The sequence below is a fragment of the Mustela nigripes genome, chromosome 3, assembly GCF_022355385.1.
Source record: "Mustela nigripes isolate SB6536 chromosome 3, MUSNIG.SB6536, whole genome shotgun sequence".
NCBI classification, from domain to species: domain Eukaryota; kingdom Metazoa; phylum Chordata; class Mammalia; order Carnivora; family Mustelidae; genus Mustela; species Mustela nigripes.
Window position 1 is genome coordinate 73,158,464 of NC_081559.1, and position 18,375 is coordinate 73,176,838.

General features: G+C 43.8%; 1 protein-coding gene across 1 annotated transcript in view; it reads right to left on the reverse strand.

Moving 5' to 3' along the window:
* The window catches only part of TTN (titin), a 275,206-nt gene that overhangs the window by 36,380 nt on the left and 220,451 nt on the right, over positions 1 to 18,375 (reverse strand). Inside the window, exons 274-276 of the mRNA XM_059395492.1 lie at positions 17,785 to 18,372; positions 17,391 to 17,693; positions 176 to 17,281 (exon numbers count right to left, since the gene is read on the reverse strand). Of these exons, the coding sequence (XP_059251475.1) occupies positions 176 to 17,281; positions 17,391 to 17,693; positions 17,785 to 18,372 (17,997 nt within the window). The remainder of the gene's footprint in view (positions 1 to 175; positions 17,282 to 17,390; positions 17,694 to 17,784; positions 18,373 to 18,375) is intronic.

The following is an 18,375-nucleotide window of genomic DNA, read 5'->3' on the forward strand; positions in this document are numbered from 1 at the left end:
TTTTAATCAGCAAAAAACTTCCTCTATTAGAGATTTCATGTCATGCTACAGTATGAATTATTTGAGGTGTGAAGCAAAAGCATTTTAAATTAAGTGAGACTAATTAGAATGATTCACAGTATTCTAAGAAAATTAATACAGATATATATAAATGTTCTTTGTTCTTAAAGCATACCTGTTATTTTTACTCCTTCCTTTGTTTCAGCTGGTACACCAACACCAAACTCATTCTCTCCAGATACTCGGAAGTAGTAAATCGCCCCTTCTTGTAAGTTGGTGATTTTGTAGGAGAGGCGGTTACAATTGTTGGTCACAGAGACCCATGCTTTCTTACTGGCCTCACGTTTTTCTATGTGGTAATTCTTCACTGGTGCTCCGCCATCATTTTCAGGAACATCCCAGGATAACACTGCAGACTCTTTGGTTATATCATGTACAGTGATATTGGTTGGAGGACCAGGAGAATCTAAAACTTTGACAACTAAGGTCAGTGAAGCAGCATTCACAATATTCTGAATTGTTAACGTGTATTTTCCAGAATCATTTCTGTTCGCATTTTCGATAGTAAGTGACGTACGAGAGTCTGTGGAATCAATATAAGCTCTAGCACGGAGGTCACTGTCTGGCTTACTCCACATGACACTAGGTGCTGGTCTTCCCCGGAAAGGTACGGTCATGGTAAAGGAGGTGCCGGCCTTGACAATCAAGGTCTTCTTCATTTCACTGTCAAGATCAAATACAGGTTCTTCTTCTCTTTCTTTTGCTACCTGGGGATCTGTACTATCGCTGGGATCACTAGCACCGACCTTATTGACAGATCTTACTCTGAAAACATACTCGGCTCCTGTTGTTAGTCCACCTATGGTATATTCTGTGCCTCTTAAGTTCTGAATGGCTGTCTCCCACTCAGTTTCATCAGATTTCTTATATTCTACAGTGTATCCTGTTACTGGGGCCCCACCATCAAACAAGGGCTTAACCCAGCTAATAGTTATGTTTGTCTTGCCTGAGTCCACAATTTTGGGTTTGGATGGAGGAGATGGCAAGAACACTGGATCTTCTGCCCGAATTAAGGGAGAGGTTTCACTTGGAAGGCTCAGGCCAGCAGCATTTTCTGCGTAAACCCGGTACTCATATTCACATCCTTCCCGAAGCCCAGTTGATTTCACTCTCAGGTCATAAACTGGTTTTTTGTTTACACGTACCCATCGTAGGCTGTTTTTCTCTCTCCTTTCAATTATATATCCAGAGATTTCACTGCCTCCGTCACTCTCCGGTCTCGACCAGCAAAGGGTCATGGACTCTTTGGTCACAGATGTAATTTCCAAAGAGGTAGGTGGACTTGGAACAGTAAACGGATCTAGTGCCTTTACTGCCACGCTCTCCAGGGACTCACCAACACCATATTTATTAACACCCGTTACTCTAAAGATGTATTCGTTGCCTTTGAGTAACTTGGTTACTTTACAGGATGTTGTCCTTAATTCCCCTTCACATATTGTCCACGCGAGGCGGCTTGTTTCACGCTTTTCTACGATGTAATAGTCAATATCTGCACCACCATTTTCTTGGGGCGGTCCCCAGGAAAGCGAGCATTTCTCAGCTGTGAGGCCATTTATTTCAAGCGGTCCTGCTGGTGGGCCAGGCTTATCAAGTACCTTGCAGTTAACTGCCATAGACCGAGTTCCTGCAACGTTCTTCAGTGTTAGTACGTACTGCCCAGTGTCTCGTCGGATACAGTCTTTCACTGTTAATGAGGTGCTATAGTCTGTCGAGACAATTTCTGTTCTTGCTCTTTCTTCAATTTCCACCCCATCCTTGGCCCAGGAAATCACTGGCAGAGGTCGCCCTGCGATGTCTGCATTTATCTTAAGGACCTCTCCAGCTTTGACAACAATCACATCTCGGAACTTGACATCCATCATAATTCTTGGAGCCTCAACGTCATCTTTAACTGTAATAGGCCCAGTGGATTCAGATGGTTCACTAACTGAGTCAGCTGCATTCCTTGCAAAAACCCGGAATTCATAACGCTGATCTTCAGTAAGTTCGGTGACTTCAAAGTATGTTTCTTGTATGTTAGTAAAATTGCACTTCAGCCACCGGCCATCTGGTAGTTCTCTACGTTCGATAATATATCCTGTGATCTTAGCGCCGCCATCATAATGTGGTTTAGACCATTTAAGTGACACTGATTTTCTGGTGATATTTGTGACTTCAGGTTGTCCAGGAGGGTCACAAGGGTCTCTTGCAGGGACTGGTTCACAAGACTTACTGCATTTACCAATTCCAGCAATGTTCTCAGCATATACACGATACTCATACATCAGTCCTTCATCAAGGCCCGAGACTTTCATTTGTGTATCAGCGATGAGGATTTTATTTGCTTTTGACCAAAGAATGCTGCTCCTCTCTTTATATTCAAGGTGATAGCCAATTACTGGACTTCCTCCATCATTAACAGGCACTTGCCAGCTTACAAGCATGGTAGATTTTGTGGCATGCACAACTTTAGGAGTACCAGGAGGACCTGGAGGGCTGAATGGATACTCTGCAACAACGGGTTTAGATTCACTGTAGGAGCTCTTGCCATAGCGGTTTTCTGCACAAACACGGAACTGATACTCACTTCCTGTTGTCAGACGAACTATTTTAATGGACGTTCTTGCAACTGCCTGTGAAACTATGTGCCATGTGGTAGAAGTGGTTTCTCTCTTTTCAACGATATAATTGCTAATTTGGCAGCCACCGTCATATTCTGGAGGATTCCAGGAAATCGTTATATTGTCACAACTAACCTCATCAATATGAACAGGTCCCGGAGGGCCTGGTTTGTCAAGGACAATTACAGTTATAGGAACTGTTATGGATCCAGCGCTGTTGGAGACACATAATTCATAAGTGCCAACATCTTCCCTGGAAGCTTCCTTGATAGATAGTGATGTTACAGTCTTTGAAGAAGAAATATTGACCCTTGTGGTTTCTTTAAGAATCTGACCATCCTTTTTCCAGCTTACAGTAGCTTGAGGTCTCCCTTTAAATGGAACATCAATCTTAAGTTGGTCTCTAGCCTTTACATTGAAAGTATTGTAAGGAAGCTCGACGGAAGGCTTTATTTCAATATCCCTTGCGATTACTGGCACTCCGAGTTGTCTTGGATCACTTCTTCCTTTTTCATTGACGGCAGCTACCCTGAAGGTATACTCTTCTCCCATAGTTAAGCCAGATATAGTTGCTTCTAGAGCCTTAACTTGTGTGCAAGTGCTCCATTTTTCACTCCCTTTAGTCTGCATTTCAACTACGTAGCCAGTAATTTTGCTGCCACCATCACTTTCTGGCTTCTCCCACTTAATTGTAGCTGTGTTACGGGTCACATCAACAAGAGTCACTCTTCCGGGGGGGAGGGGTGGTTCAGAAACTTTAACAGGTTCCCTGGTTTCAGCAGGCAAACCAATCCCATATTCATTGGAAGCCAAGACTCGGAAGTAGTAAGAACATCCTTCTTGTAGATTTTCAATTTTAAAAGAGTTCTTCGTGCAGTTGTTTGTAACAGTAGCATATGCTTTTCTTGTAGTTTCTCGTTTCTCAACAATGTAGTTTGTAATCTTAGCTCCACCATCAATAAGTGGTGGCTCCCAGGACAGCGTCACCGAGTCTTTTTTTACTTCTCTTACATTCAAATTCACAGGGGCGCTTGGTGAGTCAAGAACTCTGACGTTAACGAAGGCTGTTTTGGAACCACTGTTATTTTCTAGTGTCAGATTATACCGACCACTATCAAATCTGGTAACGTTATCAATTACCAACATTGTGTAGGAGCTGGTCACCTCGATCTGGGCCCTCTCTGTGAGAGTGCCTTCGGCCTTTTCCCATTTAACTTCAGGTTCTGGTCGACCTTTGATTGTGACAAATAAGCGTAAAGTAGTACTTGCCCGCAGAACGACCACCTTTCTGAGATCAGCATCAAGTTCTATTTCTGGTGGCTCTAGCCTCTCTTTAGCAACAACTGAGCCAGGTATGGTTGCAGGTTCACCTACACCTTCAGAATTGATGGCACAAATGCGGAAGTTATACTCAGTATTTTCTTTAAGCTTGGTCACTGTGAACTGCTTTCCTTGTAATCCTGTCGGTGGAGTGCAGGTTGTCCATTCATCAGCAGAGGCTTCTTTGACCTCCACCACGTAGCCCTTAACAGGTGCACCACCATCATAAATTGGCTTATTCCATGCCAGGGAGACAGAAGATCTGGAAGTATCTGTTACCTTTGGATTACTTGGTGGACCTGGTGGATACAAGGCATCACATGCACGATAGAAAACTGACGGCTCGCTAGGTTCACCCACACCAGCTGCATTTTCGGCAGCCACTCTGAACTCATAGGAATGACCTTCGGTAAGGCCAGTTACTCTGAATCGGAGATCTGTTAGAGTTTTCTTGTTGCACTTGGTCCATCTAATGCCTTCCTTATCTCGTTTTTCAAGAATGTAGCCCTCAATTTCGGCACCTCCATCATCCACTGGGCGTGTCCATGTTACTACCATAGAATCTTTGGTGATTGCTGAGGCTTCAGGCGGTGAAGGAGGACCTGGTGGCTTATACGGATTACAGGCTATAACAGGCTCAGATTCCAGGGGCTCTCCAATTCCATATTTATTCACAGCCATGACGCGGAAAATGTACTCATTACCAGGAAGAAGTTTAGTGACTTTGTAGTTAAGGGCCTGTACTTCCGTTGAAACCTGGGTCCAGGAGAGTCTGCTTGTTTCTCTCTTTTCAATGATGTAATGGGAAATACTAGCACCACCATCCTGTAAAGGTGGGTTCCATGCCAGATAACATTTCTCAGCAGTAACTCCAGAAACCTTCAGAGGACCTTCAGGGGGCCCTGGCCTGTCGAGTACCTTTACAGTGATTGGTATGGACTTTGTACCACCGACATTGCTGAGTTTCAGAATATACTGTCCTCCATCAGTACGTATACAGTCTTTGACAACAAGAGTGGTCTTTTGAATAGTAGATTTAATTTCCATCCTAGCAGTTGTTTCTTCAAGCTCTTTGCCATCTTTTGACCAAACAATATCAGGTATAGGCTTGCCGCGGATATCAGCATCGAGGACAAAAGTCTCTCCTGCACGAACGACGATTACATCTTTGTATTTTGGATCCAGTGAGGCATTTGGTGCATCAATTTCATCTCTGGCAGTAATAGCACCAGTGCTTTCAGATGGTTCACTAAGGTTGCCAGCTGCATTTCTTGCAATTACTCTAAATTCATATCTTTGGTCTTCTACAAGTCCACTCACTGTAAATTCTGTTTCTAACACATTGGTAAAGCTGGCTTTCATCCAGCGGCCATCAGGTAGATCTTTCTTTTCTACAATATAACCTGTTATCTTGCTACCACCATCATAGGCAGGTTTCTTCCATTTCAGTGTAACGTTGTTTCTTGTAATAACAATGGCTTCAGGGCGACCGGGTGGGTCACATGGATCACGAGCAACAAAGCATTCTGAGACTTTGCTAGGCTTGCCAATGCCAACGATATTTTCAGCAGAAACTTTGAACTCATACTCAAGGCCTTCATCAAGCCCAGTTGTTTTGAATTTGGTGTCTTGAATGGGAGTCTTATTTAATTTGACCCATAGAATGCTGTTCTTTTCTTTCTGTTCAAGATGGTAGCCAATAACTTTGCTTCCTCCATCATGAACTGGCTCGTGCCACTGCACAATCATCTGATCTTTTGAAATGGATGTCACAAAAGGAGTTCCAGGTGGCCCAGGTTCTTTAAATGGATATTGTACGATAACTGGTTTAGAATCCAGAGGGGCGCTCTTTCCATACCTGTTTTCCGCAAAAATTCTAAACTGGTACTCTGTGCCTGTTTTCAGTTTGGTTATTTTAATTGTTGTTCTTGCAACTGTTGCTGATACCATCTGCCAAGTGGTGGTAGTTGTATCTCGCTTCTCTACAATGTAGTTGCTTATCTGGCAGCCACCAGTGTAGGCTGGAGGTTCCCAAGAGATAACAACAAAGTCTGCACTAACTTCGTCAAACCGAACTGGTCCAACTGGAGGTCCAGGCTTTTCCAAAACAATGATGCTGAGATTTTCTGTTGCCGTACCTGCACTATTTGTTGCTGTTATAGTGTATTTTCCAAAGTCATCTTTGTTACTTTCTTTAATGTGCAGCATTGTTGAAGTGGCTGTTTCTTCAACATTTACTCTTGTTGTCTGTTTAAGAGGCTCACCATCTTTGACCCATGAAATGTTAGGTCTTGGTCGTCCGATAACTGGAATTTCAATTTTAAGATCTTCTCCAGCTTGGACAGTATATGTGTTAAACGGTAACTTAAAGCTAGGCTGTATGGTCAAATCTTTGGCTATGACAGGAACACCAAGCACTCTTGGATCACTTTTTCCTTTCTCATTGTAAGCCTTGACACGGAACTGATATTCTTGTCCAGAACTCAAACCAGTAATCACGGCATTACAGACTTTGGATTCGGCCACAACACTCCATTTTTCTGTTCCTTTGGGCTGCATTTCAACAACATAACCCAAGACTCTGCTGCCACCATCATGTTCAGGTTTCTCCCACATCAGCGATGCACTGGTCTGGGACACATCCGTGAGTGTCACTTTTCCTGGTGGGGAAGGAGGTTCAGCGGCTTTCACAGCATCAACGGTTTCCACTGGAACACCAACTCCAAATTCATTTTCAGCCATAACTCTAAAGTAATAAATGGCTCCTTCTGTAAGATTCTCAACTTTAAAGCTTGTTTTGTTGCATTTACTACTCACGTTAGCATATGCTTTTCTGGTTGACTCACGTTTGTCAATAACATAGTTCTTCACCTTTGAACCGCCATCAATGATGGGTGGCTCCCATGCCAGCAGGACAGAATCTTTTTTCACTTCTTTGACTGCCAGATTTTGTGGTGGCCCTGGGGTGTCCAGAACTTTCACAGTTACAAAAGCAGACTTAGATCCGCTGCTGTTTTCCAGCTTGAGAATGTATTTTCCAGCATCATTTCTATCACAGTTATCTATGGATAGCTGGGTATAGTTTACTCCCTTTTCAATTTGGACCTTATCTGTGAATTCACCTTCCTCTCGAGACCAAGTGATCTCAGGTGTTGGGCGACCTTTGAATGGAATGTGAATTCTGGCAGATCCACCAGCCCTTACAACTATTCCTTTCCTTAATTCAGAGTCAAGGTCAAGTTCGGGTGCTTCAAGTTTATCTTCTGGTTTCACGGTACCGGGAACTGATGCAGCCTCACCTACGCCAACTTTATTGAGGGCAGAGATTCGTATTTTATACTCTTGGTGCTCAACGAGTTTTGAGATTTCAAATCGCATGGTTTTCAGGCCAGTCTGTGGAGTAACTATTTGCCAGTCTTCTTCATCTGCTTTACAGATTTCTACTACATATCCTACGATCTCACTGCCACCATCATAGATGGGCTTACCCCAGGCAAGTGTAATTGAATTTTTAGTGGTGTCTACAATGTGTGCATTGGTGGGTGGGCCAGGTTTGAACACAGGATCACAAGCCTTATAGTAAACTGTAGCTGGACTTGGTTCCCCAACTCCAGCAGCATTTTCTGCAGAGACTCTGAATTCATACTCATGATCTTCTGTTAATCCTGTTACTCTTAGACGCAAATCTGTAATGCGGCGTTTATTACATTTTATCCACCTTATGCCACTTCTGTCTCTTTTCTCTACAATGTAACCAATAATCTCACTTCCACCGTCACTATCTGGACGGTTCCAACAGACAGTCATGGAGTCCTTGGCAATGTTAGTGACTTCCAAGCTTTTTGGTGGTCCAGGAAGCACAAACGGATTTTTCATTAGTACTGGTGCAGATTCCAAAGGCTCTCCAACACCGTATTTGTTTACAGCCATTATGCGGAAAATATATTCATTCCCTTCTAAGAGTTTGGTAACTTTCAGAGAATTGGTCACAACTTCTGAAGCAACAACAGTCCAGGCAAGTCGACTCGTTTCTCTCTTTTCAACAACATAATGAGAAATATCACTGCCACCATCTTGAAGTGGTGGAGACCATGTTAAAGTGCATTTTTCAGCAGTGACTCCAGTAACCTGGACTGGCCCTTCTGGAGGTCCTGGTCTATCCAACACTTTTACGTTTACTGGGAATGACTTGGAACCTGCAACATTGGAAGCTCTTAAAATATACTGTCCACCATCAATCCTAATGGCATCCTTTACAATAAGTAAAGCCTTGAAATCTGTGTTCTTTATTTCACATCTGGCAGACTCTTCAATTTCCTTATCTCCTCGTAACCACTCGATGGTTGGTAGGGGCTTTCCGTGGACATCAGCCTCAAGCCTGAATGTTTCTCCAGCATTCACCACAATTGTGTCTCTGAATTTCGGATCCATTGAAATTCTGGGAAGTTCAACCTCATCCCTGGCAGTTATTGGTCCGGTACTGTCGGAGGGTTTACTTATTACACCAGCCGCATTCTTTGCAATGACTCTGAACTCGTATCTTTGGTCTTCAGTAAGACCAGACACGGTAAATTGAGTTTCAATGACATTTGTAAAGCTGGCTTTCATCCAGCGACCCTCAGGCAAATCACGTTTCTCTACAATGTAACCTGTAATCATACTTCCACCATCATAAACAGGTTTGGTCCACTGTAAAGTGATCTCATTTCTTTTAACCATTATTGCTTCTGGCGTTCCTGGTGGGTCACAGGGATCTCTGGCTACATAGCATTCGGAATTCTTGCTTGCTTTACCTACACCAACAATATTTTCAGCATAAACTCTGAATTCATATTCAATGCCCTCTTCTAGATTGACTGCTTTAAATTGAGTGTCATGAATAATAGTTTTGTTGACTTTTGTCCACAAAATACTATTTCTTTCCTTTTTCTCAAGGTGGTAACCTATGACTGGGCTTCCACCATTATTGATTGGTTCATGCCACTGAACAACCATGGAGTCCTTGGAAATGGCTGTGACAAATGGGGTGCCTGGAGGGCCTGGTTCTTTGTAGGGATATTGAGCTACAATTGGATCAGACTCCAAGGCAAAACTTTGTCCATATCTGTTTTCAGCAAATATTCTGAATTGGTATTCTGTACCAGTTTTCAATTTGGTCACTTTCAGTGTGGTTCTGGCAACAGTAGCAGAAACCGTATCCCATACTGTGGTGGTTGTGTCTCTTTTCTGAACAATGTAGTTGGTGATCTGGCAGCCCCCTGTATATAATGGGGGATTCCAAGATAATGTAATACTTTCAGCACTGACTTCATCAAATTTAACAGGTCCTTTTGGAGGATCAGGTTTATCTAGAGTTATAATTTCAATGGATGCTGTTTTCTGACCTACAACGTTAGCCACTGTGATTCCATAATGTCCACCATCATCCTTATTAGTTTCTTTAATGCTGAGTACTGTGAGGTCAAGTGAATCGGTAACATTGACTCTTGTGGTCTGCTTCAGTGGAAGACCATCTTTAGTCCAGGTAATGGTTGGCTTAGGACGTCCAGAAATTGGCACTTCTATTTTCAAATCTTGGCCGACCTGTACACTGTAATTGTTGAAGGCAGGTCTTACATCTGGCTCAATGACCAGATCTTTGGCAACTATTGGAACTGCAAGCGACCTAGGATCACTTCTTCCCTTTTCATTTACGGCAACAACTCTAAAGAGATACTCTTCTCCCTGAGTTAGGTTAGTAATTACTGCTTCAAGGGACTTGACTCGAGCACACTCTGACCATTTCTCGCTGTGTTTAGCTTGCATTTCCACAATATACTGAATGATTTTACTGCCACCGTCATGTTCCGGCTTTGTCCAACTCAAGGAGACACTGTTTCTGGTGACATCATCCACAGTTATTTTTCCTGGAGGTTGTGGGACTTCTGCAACCTTAATAGGATCAGCAGTGTGGGCAGGAAGGCCGATACCATACTCGTTCTCAGCTGTGACTCTAAAGTAGTAACTGCTGCCTTCTTGGAGTTGATCAATCTTCCAAGAATTCTTATGGCAGTTTGTTACCACCGCAGCATATGATTTTCTTGTGGCCTCACGTTTCTCAACAATGTAATTTTTTATTTTGGATCCTCCATCCAATAGAGGAGGTTCCCATGTAATTGATACCGAGTCCTTAGTGATTTCTGTGACTTTCAGGTTAACAGGCGGACTTGGTGTGTCCAGGACTCTCACGGTAACAAAGGCAGACTTTGTTCCACTGCTGTTTTCTAAAGTAAGAGTGTATTTTCCACTATCGTATCGGTTGACATTGTCAAGAACAAGAGAGGTGAAACTGCTAGTGACATCAATTATAGCTGCATCTCGGATTTCACCATCCATCTTCCCCCATTTCACTTCTGGTGTAGGACGGCCTTTAATAGGAACAAAGAGCCTTAAGGAGCCACCGGCCCTTATATTTATAATTTTCCTCAGTTCTAGGTCAAGTTCAATATCTGGTGCTTCTAATTTTTCTTCAACTACAACAGGTCCAGGGACATCAGCATGTTCTCCAACTCCGGCTTTATTAATAGCACAGATACGGAAATTGTATTCATGCTTTTCCAACAGCTTTTCTACTTCTATATTTGTTTTATTGATTCCAGTTGGTGGAGTGCACATGGTCCATTCACCAACACTCACGTCACATTTTTCAACAATGTAGCCTTGGATTTCACAGCCACCATCATATATTGGTTTGCTCCAAGAAAGGAAGACAGAAGATCTGGTAATATCTGTGACTTTGGGGTTGTTTGGAGGTCCCGGTTTATAAATAGGATCACAAGCCTTTTGGTAAGCAGAAGGTGGGCTTGGCTCACTAAGTCCAGCAGCATTCTCGGCTGAGACTCTGAATTCATAATTGTGGTTTTCTAGGAGTCCAGTTACTCTCAAGCGCAGTTCCCCAATAAGGCGTTTGTGGCATCTTGTCCATCTAATGCCCTCCTTATCCCGTTTTTCGAGAACATATCCAAGAATTTCACTGCCACCATCAGATGCTGGTCTTTCCCATACAACGATCATTGAGTCCTTGGTCACTGTTGTGATTTCTGGAGCCTTTGGTGCATCTGGCACTACGAATGGATTCTTGGCAATCACTGGCTCAGATTCAAGAGGTTCACCAACACCGTATTTGTTGACAGCCATTATACGGAAGATATATTCATTGCCTTCGAGAAGCTTAGTAACCTTGCAGCTGAGAGTTTGCACATTGGCATCAACCAGAGTCCAAACTAAGCGGCTGGTTTCTCTCCTCTCCACAATATAATTTATGATGTCACTCCCACCATCCTGTAGTGGGGGTTTCCAAGCTAGTGTGCATTTTTCTGCTGTCACTCCTGATATGAGAACAGGTCCCTCCGGTGGTCCTGGTCTATCAAGAACTTTGACATTCACAGTAACTGATCTCTCCCCTGCAACATTTTGGGCCTTCAGTATGTAATTTCCACTGTCGGTGCGTGCTGCATCCTTTACACTGAGACTGGTGGCAAAGTCAGTGCTCTTTATTTCTAATCGAGCTGTATTTGAAAGCTCCTGGTCACCTTTTACCCACTGAATGGTCGGTATTGGTTTGCCATGAACATCTGCATCAATCTTGAACGACTCACCAGCATGAACCACAATTGTGTCTTTGTATTTTGGATCCATACTTATTCGTGGTGGCTCTACCTCGTCTCTTGCTGTTATTGCTCCTGTGCTTTCTGAAGGCTCACTAAACACTCCTGCAGCATTTCGAGCTATAACCCGGAACTCATATCTATGATCTTCAACTAGGCCAGTTACTTCAAACTGAGTGTCAATGACATTCGTAAAACTGGCTTTCATCCAGCGGCCCTCAGGCAGTTCTTTCTTCTCTACAATATAGCCAGTGATCTTGCTTCCACCATCGTAAGTGGGTTTCTTCCACTGGAGAGTCACAGAATTTCGTGTGACAATAATCGCCTCTGGCCGCCCTGGTGGATCACAGGGGTCACGAGCCATGTAACATTCTGACACCTTACTTGGCTTGCCGATGCCCACGATGTTCTCTGCAGAGACTCTAAACTCATATTCAATACCTTCGTCGAGGCCAGTTGTTTTAAACTTGGTTTGAGGGATGGGTGTTTTATTCAACTTCACCCAGAGGATACTATTTCTTTCCTTGCGTTCCAGGTGATAGCCAATGACTTTGCTACCTCCATCACTAACTGGTTCATTCCAATGTACTTCCATGCTGTCCTTGGAGGAGAGCGTTACGAATGGTGTGCCAGGAGGACCAGGAACTTTGAAAGGATACTGGGCTATAACAGGCTCTGAATTGAGGTAGGTGCTCTTTCCATATCTGTTTTCAGCTGCAATCCTAAACTGATATTCACATCCAGTCTTTAATCTGCAAGCCTTTATTGTTGTCCTTGCAACAGTCGCTGACACAATCTGCCAGGTGGTTGTGGAAGTGTCCCGTTTTTCTACAATGTAATTATTGATAGAACTCCCACCATCGTACTTAGGTGGGCCCCAGGAAAGAGTAATACTATCAGATGTCACTTCCTCCATTTTAACTGGTCCAGTTGGAGGCCCTGGTTTGTCAAGAACAATAATGTTCAAAGTTTCAGTAGCTTCACCAGCCGAGTTAGTCAGTTTAACTGTGTAATGTCCAACATCTTCTCGGCAGGCTTCCTTTATTGTCAGTAGTGAATTATTTTCTGTGCTCTCCGCATTTACTCTAGTTGTCTGCTTCAGTGGTATATCATCTTTATGCCAGGTGACAGCAGGTGTAGGACGTCCAATGAATGGAACGTCAACTTTTAGGTCTTCGCCTGCCAGTACAGTGAAAGTATTGAACAAGAGTTTGAAGGCTGGTGGAATAACAAGATCTTTGGCAATTACTGGCACACTCAGTTGTCTAGGATCGCTGATGCCCTTTTCATTCTGAGCTGAAACACGGAAAGAGTATTCTTCACCCTGAATTAATCCGGTTATGGTGGCTTCAGTGACTTTGACTGTGGCACACGTGGCCCATTTGTCACTACCCTTGCTCTGCATCTCAACAATGTAGCCTAGAATTCGGCTGCCTCCATCATGCTCTGGTTTTTCCCAAGAGAGGGACACGCTGTTTCTGGTGACATCCACCAAAGTTATTTTTCCTGGAGGAAGGGGTCGTTCTGATGCTTTCACAGACTCTGCAGTTTCGGCCGGCAGCCCAATGCCGTATTCATTTTCAGCAAGAACCCTGAAATAGTAACTACACCCTTCTTGAAGCTGGTCTACCTTCCAGGACGTCTTGTGGCAATTTGTTGCAACCGTTGAATATGCTTTTCTTGTTGATTCCCTCTTTTCAACAATATAGTTCTTTATTTTTGAACCTCCGTCAAGGAGAGGAGGCTCCCATGTCAGTGTGACCGATGACTTAGTGACCTCCTTTATCTTGAGATCCTGTGGAGGGCCTGGTGTATCTAGTACTCTAACATTGACAAATGCAGACTTGCTGCCTGAGCTGTTTTCTACAGTTAGTATGTATTTGCCACTGTCGAATCTGTTTACATTTCCAACGATGAGCAGGGTGTAAGAGCTTGTGGATTCAATGCTAGCTTTATCTAAGGATTCTCCATGTTCTCGAGTCCACTTCACCTCAGGTGCAGGCCTGCCTTTGATCGGAACAAAAAGTCGCAGGGTGCAACAAGCTCTTATGGTAACAACTTTGCGCAGGTCAGCATCCAGTTCAATCTCTGGAGGAAGCATCCTTTCTTCAGCCTTTGGAGTTCCAGGAACAAGTGCAGGTTCTCCCATTCCTTCAGAATTCACAGCATAGATGCGGATTTTATATTCTTGATTCTCTATGAGGTTGGTGATGGTGTAAGAGGTTGCCTTGAGCCCAGCGGGTGGAGTGACAATCTGCCATTCATCTTCCTCTGGCAGGGCAATCTCAACAATGTACCCAGTGATTTCTGAACCGCCATCATAGATAGGTTTATTCCAAGCAATGGAGATGGATGATCTGCTCGTATCGAGAACACGCGGGTTACCTGGTGGGCCGGGCTTAAACACAGCGTCACAAGCTTTATAAAATGGACTGGTAGAACTTGGTGCGCTAATTCCAGCAGCATTTTCAGCCATAATCCTGAACTCATATTCATGTCCTTCTGTCAGTCCAGATACTTTATATCTTAAATCAGTAAGAGTTTTCTTGTTGCATTTCACCCAGCGCTGCCCAGCTTTATCACGCCGTTCTACGATATAATTGATGATTTCACTTCCACCATCAGAGTCAGGATGTCCCCAGCAGACAACCATTGAATCTTTAGTAATAGCTGTAACTTCAGGGTTTTTGGGTGGATCAGGGGGTCCATAAGGATTAACTGCTACCATAGGCTCTGATTCCAGTGGCTCTCCAACTCCATATTTATTTACAGCCATGACGCGGAATATGTATTCATTGCCTTTCAAAAGTTTAGTGACCTTTAGTTTTGTCACTTGGACTTCTGAGGCTACATTTGTCCATGCCAATCTGCTGGTTTCACGTTTCTGAACTATATAGTGATCAATTTTGGCACCTCCGTCATCCAGTGGAGGCAGCCATGACAATACACATTTTTCTGCTGTCACTTCAGAGACAGCTAAAGGTCCTTCGGGTGGGCCTGGTCTATCAAGAACTTTGACATTGAAAATGTGTTTAGCAAACCCACCAGGATTTGTTGCTGTAAGGATATAGGCACCACTGTCCCTCCTTGATGAATCCTTGTTTATCAGGTAAGTAGAGAAATCTGCAATTCTTATTTCTAACTTTGCTGTGCCTTCAAGCTCCTTTCCATCTTTGGTCCATTCCATTGTTGGTGGTGGGCGGCCTGAAACATCAGCTTCTAGCTTGAATGCTTCGCCTGCTTTTAATATTACTGTGTCTTTAAATTTAACATCCACCATTATCCTTGGTGCTTCAATGTCATCCCTGCACGTGATGGCATCTGATGGCTCAGACGGTGGACTAATAGCACCAGCAGCATTTTTGGCAATCACTCGGAATTCATAGGCAGCGTCTTCTGTTAGGCCACTGACTGTAAATTCATTCTCCAGAATGTTGCTGAAGTTGGCCTTCAGCCACCGTCCATTGGGAAGGTCTCTCTTTTCAACTATATAACTGGTAATTTTAAAGCCTCCAGTGTATTCAGGCTTAGCCCATTTAAGTGTCACTGTGTGTCTAGTAATATTTAGAGGAACTGGTTTCCCAGGTGGGTCTATGGGATCTAAGGCAAGCATGGGTTCAGATGGCTTGCTTGGCTTGCTTTTGCCAGCCAAGTTTTCTGCAATCACTCGGAATTCATAAGCAATACCATCTGTAAGTCCACTTGATTTGAAAATGTTGCCTGGTACTAATGCTTTGCTCACAGTCTGCCAGAGAATACCATTTCGTTCTTTTCTTTCAATGTGGTATCCTAAAATGGGGCTTCCGCCGTCAGAAAGAGGCTCATTCCAGCTAATTGTCATTGAATCCTTGGTAACTGCAGTCACCTGAGGGGTCCCAGGAGGCCCAGGAACCTTAAATGGATAGTTGGCAACTACAGATGCGGATGTGATGCCTGGTCCAACTCCGTATCTATTTTGAGCTTTTACCCGGAATTGATACTCTACTCCAGTAGTAAGGCGAGTGGCTTTATAGGTAGTGCGAATGACAGTGGTTGCTAACTCAACCCATGTAGTACTGTCAGTCTGTCGCATTTCTACTACATAGTTGCTTATCGGTACACCTCCATCGTTCTCAGGTGGGTCCCAAGAGAAGGTTACAAAATCAGATGAAACTTCATCGAATTTGATTGGTCCAGTAGGAGGCCCTGGGATGTCATGGACTTGAATGGTGATGACATCACCAACCTCTCCTACAATGTTCCTTGCCGTTAATGGATAGGGTCCACTATCACTTCTTACACACTCATTGATATTTAAGATGGTTGAAGTGGCTGTATTTTCAAAATTAACTCTCTGTGTCTGTTTAAGAATCTGGTCTCCTTTTTTCCACATAACGGTGGGCTTTGGCCGACCAAGCACTGGAATTTCCACTTTGATGTTCTCACCGGCTCTGGCGATGACTAATTTCTGATAAATGCCACGAAGATCCAACTCGGGAAGCGCTGTCTGCTCCTTGACAATGACGGGTCTGCTTTCTCTGGGGGCGCTTCTTCCCGCACTGTTCACCGCCATCACTTGGAATGTGTATTCTTCCCCTTCGGTTAGATTCTTCACCACGCATTCTAACCCCTTCACGGTGCTGATGTGGGTCCACTGGTCAGAGCCTTTTCTTTGGGCTTCGATCACATAGCCAGTGATCTTACTGCCACCATCGTGCTTTGGTTTAGGCCACGCCAGGCTGACTGTGCTTTTAGTTATGTCCATGATGTTCAGACTGTCTGGTGGTGACGGTGCTTCAGAGGCTTTCACAGGTTCTGTTGTTTCTGCTGGCTCACCGATTCCATATTCGTTTTCCGCCATCACTCTGAAGAAGTATTCGCATCCTTCTGACAAACCAGTAACTTTATATGTGCACTTATGGCACTTGGTGGTAACAGTGGAGTAAGACTTCCGCGTTGCTTCTCGTTTCTCCACAATGTAGTTTGTTATACGGGAACCCCCATCTATCAGAGGGAGGTCCCAGTGGAGGGTGACACTGTCCTTTGTGATGTCTGTAGGCCTCAGGTTAAGGACAGGTCCTGGGGTATCCAAGACTCTGACATTAACAAAGCCACTTTTCTTCCCAGCAGGGTTCTCAATGGTCATGACAAATTTACCAGTGTCGTATCTGTTACATTCCGGTATGATCAGAAGAGTAAAGGACTCCGTGTTTTCAATGTTAGCTCGGTTTTTAAGGTTGATGTCGTCTTTAGTCCATGTCACTTCAGGAGCAGGGCGACCTTTAATTGGCACAAATATTCTAATACTGAGTCCTGCTCTAACAACAAGTGTTCTTCGAAGCTCAGCATCTAGTTCAAAATCAGGAGCCATTTCCCGTTCTACAATTTCAATATCTGGAATCATTGCTGGCTCCCCGATACCTGCATCATTGATGGCTCTGATTCTAAAATTGTATTTTTCTTTAGTCTGAAGATCAGGGACAACGAACTGAGTGATTCGGAGACCAGTTCCTGTTGTATCTTTTATCCAGGCCTCATCTCCTACTTTTTGATGCTCTACAATATAGCCAGTGATTTCAAGTCCTCCATCATAGTGAGGCTTGCCCCATGCTAAAGAGGCAGATTTTTTGGTAGTATCAGTGACATGTGCATTTGAAGGTGGGCCTGGGGGATCTGAAACAGAAGCAAAGACAAGAAAGTGTACGTTAGGAGTTTGGCTTTTGGATAACTTTGCTAAAATAGTGGCATTATCAAATGAGTGGTGTTAAAAAAAAATACTAACATGCTACGTCTTTCATCAGAACAGGTTTTGAAGCATCACTGGGTGGACCAATTCCTGCTTTGTTTTCTGCGCTGACACGGAATTCGTAGGTGTTTCCTTCTTGCAGTCCTGTTACTTTGCATCTCAGATCTGAAACTGGCGTCTTTGTTGCTCTCACCCATCGCAAGCTTTTCTTCTCTCTCCTTTCAACATGATATCCTGTGATTTCGCTACCACCGTCATCCACTGGTCTTTTCCAACTGACGGTGGCAGTGTTTTTAGTGACATTTGATATTTCGGGTTTTCCAGGAGGGCCAGGAGGACCTGAAAAGAAAGCAAATGTATGAGAAATCCATGCCTTCATAAACCAGGCTGCAAATGTTAACATGTCAGTTCCCTTATATGCTCTACGTACCAAATCTGTCCACCATTTTGACAGGTTCAGACTGTACAGGTTCTCCTTTCCCATATTGGTTTACAGCTGAGACCCGGAAGAGGTATTCATTTCCTTGGATAAGTTTGGTGGCCACATGCCTACAAGACTGAATATCTTCAGCAACCACTGTCCACAAAAGTCGACTGGTTTCTCTCTTTTCAAGAACATAGGACTTTATTGGTGAGCCGCCATCCTCCAATGGAGGTGTCCATGTGAGTGTTGCTTTTTCAGCAGAAACATTACTGATTTCAATGGGACCTGGGGGACCAGGTACGTCGAGGACTGTTACCTTCACGTGTTCCTCCTTTGTGCCAAAAGGATTGGTAGCAGTAATGGTATATTCACCAGCATCTTTTCTAGTGGCATACTTGACAGTAAGCATGGAAGATGTTGGGGTTGAGGATATCTGAACAATATCTGATGGTCTCATGTCTTTTCCTGCCCTAGACCAACTCGACTTTGGAAGGGGCTTGCCAAGAATGCTAATGGCACTCAAAACAATGGTATCTCCTGCCTTAATTGTCAGCCCATCTTTTATTGTGGGATCAAGGACAATGGTTGGTGCCTCTG